Source organism: Conger conger, chromosome 2 (assembly GCF_963514075.1).
Source record: "Conger conger chromosome 2, fConCon1.1, whole genome shotgun sequence".
In the NCBI taxonomy this organism is placed as follows: domain Eukaryota; kingdom Metazoa; phylum Chordata; class Actinopteri; order Anguilliformes; family Congridae; genus Conger; species Conger conger.
The window spans coordinates 84010171-84016707 of record NC_083761.1 but is presented as its reverse complement, the minus strand read 5'-3'; the positions used below and the strand labels follow the sequence as shown (position 1 = coordinate 84016707).

Here is a 6537-nt window from a genome sequence, read left to right as displayed (position 1 = left end):
AGCCAAATCCAAGAAGTAAAAGAGCACTCAAATTAAAATAGCGTATTTTTAGAAATCTTGATTTAATCTATCACGATGCACAGATATTCAAATCTACGAGAGCATTCATTGAATTTAAACCTTTCGCATTGTTACTGATCAACATTCCACAGTGGAAGCTGTCTGCTGTTTTAATTCTTTGCCAGGAGGGAGCAGCAGTGCTCCTCATAATGGATATTCTCACCCTCTGAATGTATCTTGTTTTTCTCCTTCCTCCAACCCCCAGAGATTTAAACAAATTCAGCCCCCAGTATTTCCTATAAAAGCCCCTGAGAATTCTCCTCCCAACACAGGAGCATCACCTGTAAGACAGAGAGGGAGATCTGTGTGTGACAATGGGAGCTATTGTAGCATTCGCAGTGTTACTGGGAACTTTGTCTTGTAAGTGATCATGCTGTTTTCATATTTTTATTTAACTTTAAGATTATTCTGTGATAAAGTTCCAATATTTTACTTTTAAAAATGCTTAAATCCACAGTTGAATACTGTGAGCCATTTCATTCAGTAATTATTTTACTGTACTTATTGGTACACTCACAAACATATTTTTTATTTCTGTCTCCACAGATGGTCACTGTGTTGAACTCACACAGCTAGGCTCTATGGTTGTTGCTCCAGGACACTCTCTGACCATCTCCTGTAAGGTCTCTGGGTATTCCCTGACTGATAGCAGCTACTATACAGGATGGATCCGACAGTCTGCAGGGAAAGCTCTGGAGTGGATAGGATATATGCACGGAGGTGGGAGTTTGTATTACAAGGATTCTCTAAAAAACAAGTTCACCATCTCCAGAGACACCTCCAGTAACACAGTGTCGTTACAAGGGAGCAGCCTGCAGACTGGAGACACAGCTGTGTATTACTGTGCCCGAGACACACAGTGCAGCAAAGCTACTGCAGGGCTATACAAAAACCCTCCCTGATGAGTGTAGTGGTAGAACACAAACATTGAAGAGCTCAGTGAAGTCTGCACCCCATATAACCAGAACATTAATTAAAATATGTCACTGGCATACCGGTTTGGGACCTGTGTTTGGAACTCAAAAGTTGTGGATTCAATTCCCAGCTGATTGTACACATTCAGAAGGCTTTTCCTGGACTGTCTGACTGATAATACAGCTGCATAAATGGAGTCTATGTAAAAATTTAACTGACATTTAGTTTCATCCATTAATTAACCGGTGGTGAATGCATTATGAACATATCAAAAGTGATGTACAGTATATGCTTTATGCAAGCCTTATTTATTTATTCATACATAAAATAGTGTGTGAAGTATTTCTGTCACACTTTATTGCTAAATTCTATAGGCATTAGTTAATTAGGCAGGTAGTTAATTATTGACACAAATTAAAGAGGTCTGCCTCAGTACGATTTCTTTATGAATGTTTTTGTAAATGAAAAAATCTTCATTGTTTGCACATAAAAGTTCCAGATATAATCCATACTATCTGACATTAAAATCATAGCTACATGAACATTAATTCTGAATTCACCCCATTAGCTTTGTTACTGATCTACGGACCCTCTGAATGTATCTTGTTTTTCTCCTTCTTCCAACCCCCAGGGATTTAAACAAATTCAGCCCACAGTATTTCCTACGAAAGCCCCTGAGAATTGATGCATTAGTACTAACACCAGCAGGCCTAGAGACCACACCCTGAGAAACAGCTTCATACAGGGACCTCAGAGCAGTCCCTCAAGCTTTTCCTCAGCTTTTCAATAAAAGAACATAAATTGGCAGATTGAGATAATCAATAAGAGAGGGGGTTGGCAGTCCATCAGTAAGAACATGGTTGTACACCCCATCCTAAAACACACCTCTCAGTGCAGGGGTCTCAAACTCCAGTCCTGGAGGTCTGCAGTATCTGCTGGTTTTTGTGATTTCCTCTCAATCAGCAGCCATTTTAGGTCTTGAAAAAGGTGTGCAGACTCCCTCCAATCAGATACTTAAATTAAACATGTAAGTCTAGGAATACATAAAAAACCAGCAGACACAACGGCCCTCCAGGATTTGAGTTTGAGATCTCTGTAACTAAGTGCAACGTGTGTTCCAATGTTACACTGTCGTTTCAGCACAATGTTCCTACACATTCTCATGAATAAAAACATCCTGCTCCTTTATATATTTGACCAGTGTTAGGGGAAAATGCCCTTTTTAACATTTCACAGGTGAGCATCGTCTGATGAAAGTAAAAACAATGATAGCTATACTTGAGATTAACGTTCGTATTTATTTGCAAAGAAATGACAGAAAGTGAGAAAGCTTACCGGCTTTCTGATTTGAATCAGACACAGACTCTTACACACACTTTTCCTGAAGGGGAGGCTTTACCAAAACAAAAAGACATGAAGCTAGCCACGAACATTTATCGGTATTTTGTCTTCTGAATACCCCTTGTTGACCTTGCTGTAAGACCTGAATGTGCTAGCTGAGAAGCAGAGACATTAAGGTCAAAGGCTGTCTGTCTGCTGGAGAGAGACAGAGAAAGACTCCTAGTAAGCACTTAATTCAGAAAGTGGTCTAATAGTAATAAGGATAAATCACTAAAATGTTATTTGTAATCATGTGATTGTCTTTATGTTAACACACATTGTCAATTAAGAATCAATTAAGAAAATTACCCTTTTTTTTACACCAGATTTGCCGCAAACTGTTTGTACTGGAACTCTACTGGTCAAAACGAATAACTGCTGAATTGACCTCACTAGTCATATTCCTCAAAAACAGGAAAGTCTGTATGCAAATCAGGCCTGTGTGTCCCCTGCTATAACAGACCTTTCCTGTGAGAGCCGAGAGACACTGATGTGCGTCAGTCAAAGTTGTCCTGACTGCAACTGCACCCGCAAACATGAGCTGTCTGCTCCTTCCTCTCTTGGTCTTTCTGCCATGTAAGCCATTAATGACATTGGTCTCGGATCTTCACAATACCATTGTAATGTCCTTCTCTGTGAATACGCGTCATTTAGGATGGGACTGAGCTACATGTGTTAGCCAGTCAGGACTGTCTGTTTACTGTGGTAATACTGCAGTTTAACCCACAGTAATCCTGCCTTTAATCCTGTTTTAGGTTCGGACGCCATCACGTTGACCTCCTCCCCCGCACATGTGGGGTCACCTGGAGGGTCGGTGAAGGTGTCCTGTCAGGTTTCTGGGTACGCCCTGACAGACTACGGCACAAGCTGGATGCGGAAGCGTCCGGGGAATGCCATGGAGTGGATGGGAATCATGTGAGGAGGGGGAAGCATTGATTCTCCAGCATCATTCAAGAGCCGTTTCACCATCTCCAGAGACAGCAGCAACGTGCTGTACTTAGATATTAGCAGCCTGCAGACTGAGGACACAGCTGTGTATTACTGTGCCTGAAACACACAGTGCAGCAAAACAATGCTAGAGCTGTACAAAAACCCACACTGATGAGTTTAACAGTATAACACAACCATCATGTGGACACAGAATAATTAATAAAATAATGCCCCCTACCACGTATTTACAACAATTATCAGACATTTGAGAAAAATAAATCTATTGAATGCATTTTGATGAATAAGAAAATTATGCTTCTAATCCCATGAACTTTATTACTACATTGATAGAACAGATCATATTATTCTGTGAATTAGTCATAACAACCTAGAATAAGTATTAATTCATCTGAAATTCTAAACGAAAACCTATTACTTACGATCAAGTTTCACTATAATATTGGTGGAATAATTGCAATTTTTGTAAGCGGCACATATGCAGGGTCTAGTGTTTACTACTGGACATCAGGGTGATTTCTGTACTGAGTGGTCCTATGCTGTCTGTGTTGGACACTCTCATTAGAGTGACTTGTGATGTACTGAGTACTGGGGAGCTCCTGGCTCCACTCTCCCACCCTCACCTGCCAGGAAACTCCATGGATTCACCATGAATAATAATGCAGTCAGCATTATTACATTTGTTTTTCAGCATTAAATGTATTTCCAGTACAATGCACTGAAAATAAGGGGAAATTGTTTTTCGAATACTTTATTGGTATGTAGATTTCATAGATATGTGGAGTTTTCTATACTCTTTGATGTAAAGGAGGACTGTAATTGAGTACATTGTACATTTACAAAAAGTCCAGAAACAAACGTTTTAGTAAATCTGTCGTTCATGAATTTATCTTTCGCAGCTTGCTGATCTGCTGATTTAATTATCCTCCAGGAGGGGGCAGCAGTTCTCCTCATAATGGATATTCTAACCCTTTAAATTTATATTGTTTTTCTCCATCCTCCAACCCCCAGAGATTTAAACAAATTCAGTCCACAGTATTTCCTATAAAAGTCGATGAGAATTCTCCTTCCAACACAGGAGCATCACCTGTAAGACAGAGAGGGAGATCTGTGACAATGGGAGCTATTATAGCACAGGGCGGCCTGTAGCGTAGTGGTTAAGGTAAAGGACTGGGACACCCAAGGTCCGTAGTTCTAATCCCGGTGTAGTCACAATAAGATCTGCACAGCCGTTGGGCCCTTGAGCGAGGCCCTTAACCCTGCATTGCTCCAGGGGAGGATTGTCTCCTGCTTAGTCCAATCAACTGTATGTTGCTCTGGATAAGAGCGTCTGCCAAATGCCAATAATGTAATAGCATTAGCAGTGTTACTGGGAACTTTGTGTTGTAAGCATGCTCAAATTTTATTTTTACATTTTATATTTTTCAAATCTTTTGAAAAAGATTTCATCAGTAGTTGCTTTTTCTATCAAAAACTATATTAGTTATTGGTATATTCATCACAATTGTATTTTTTTTTATTTCTGTCTCCACAGACGGTCATTGTGTTGAACTCACACTGCCAGACTCTATGGTAGTAACACCAGGTCAGCCTTTAACCATTGTCGAGGACCCGGCGTTAATTGTGAGTTAATTGAGAGGCACTTACAGGCTAAGATTGGCTTAGTGCGAGGGGTTGAAGGGGGTGTCGAGGACCCGGCCCTAGGCCCCCTGATGAGAGATTGACGGGGGATGGGTTAGAAAGGAATGCATTGTTAACCCCTCGCACACGCCATCGAGGTGGTAGTAAGAACGCCCGTAAGAAGAAAAATATGTGGTTCAGAGAATGGATATTGGAGGGGTGTACCTTGATTTTTAAACATCGTGGTGGAAAGGTAATTTAGAAAGAGCTAAGAGGAGTATATGTAACTTGCATGTGATTAGCAAACTGCAAAAGATGATATGTACACTGTAATCTGTATAACTCTATTCTTTTGATTGATTATAATAAAGTATATCTTACTATAATCATATGTGATAAAGAGTCTTTAGAGGAATACATTGAATACAGGACATCGATTACCAGATTTGCATCACACCCTTCACTTTGAGACTGGGCTGGAAGTTCAGTAGAACTTACCAGGGCTCCAGGACGTTCGGAGAACTTGAGTTCGTCCCCGAGACACCTCATTGTGAGGTACTGCTCGTGGGAACGTGAGGTCTGAGCTCGGCAAGGGGTCCGTGGCTCACGACACCATCTCCTGCAAAGTCTCTGGGTATTCCCTGACTGATGGCAGCTACTGTACAAACTGGATCCGACAGCCTGCAGGGAAAGCTCTGGAGTGGATTGGGTACATTTGCTCTGGTGGAAACACTGGTTATAAAGTGTTAAGTTCTCAGGCGTCCAGGGGTAGGAGGGAGTACGCAACAAAATCATAATGAAATAAAATGACCGGGAGGATATATTTGAGCGTTATGGGAGTGAAAAATGATTGAACAAACCAGATTTGAGGTGCAATAAGTGTATTTACAAAATTACAGTGGCGGTGCTATTTACAGTTTTAAAACAAATATTCACAAGACAAAGACACATGGGGTACAAGGCCAAGGGACCTGGGGGGGGGGGGGGGGGGGGGGAACAGACAGACATGCATACGTGGAACATAACATAAAGATTCACTGAAGAACAAGTTCACCATCTCTCCAGAGACACCTCCAGTAACACAGTGTCTTTACAAGGGAGCAGCCTGCAGACTGGAGACACAGCTGTGTATTAACTGTGCCCGATTCACACAGTGCAGCAAGTAGGTCTAGAGCTGTGCAAAAACACATGATACTGAGTGTCACCACTGAACACAAACACTCCACCTGCTCGTAGCGCTCACTGGCCTCATATTCACCATCATGTAATTATATAATTGAACATTTTTTCATTTTAAATTGTAAATACGTTTTCTTTCATGAGCGTTTAAAGTGAGAACTGAGGCTGGATTCAGTCAACATTTGCGACCTGTTCTATCATAATCAGTTGTAAGTCACGATGGTCAATTTCATATTACATTACAGAAATCGATGTTTATGAAAGAATGTTCATTTTTGGCTTTTACCTCCATTTTGTCACTGACCACAAGATGCCAAATAAATTGTTGACCATTCACAATACAAATAACAAATGATGATTTATTTTTGAGACATTTCTTTGTGATTTCATCCAGTCCTACACGTATAAAATATGTACATAAAACATACAAAATGT

The 6537-nt window shown here is 40.7% G+C and overlaps 1 gene segment (V, D, J or C); it reads left to right on the top strand.

The window, feature by feature from the left end:
* Positions 1-338: 338 nt before the first annotated feature.
* LOC133122379 (Ig heavy chain V region 914-like) lies at positions 339-1013 on the top strand. The segment is given in 2 exon segments: positions 339-420; positions 607-1013. Coding segments are annotated over 2 exon segments (402 nt in total).
* The last annotated feature ends 5524 nt before the right edge of the window (positions 1014-6537 follow it).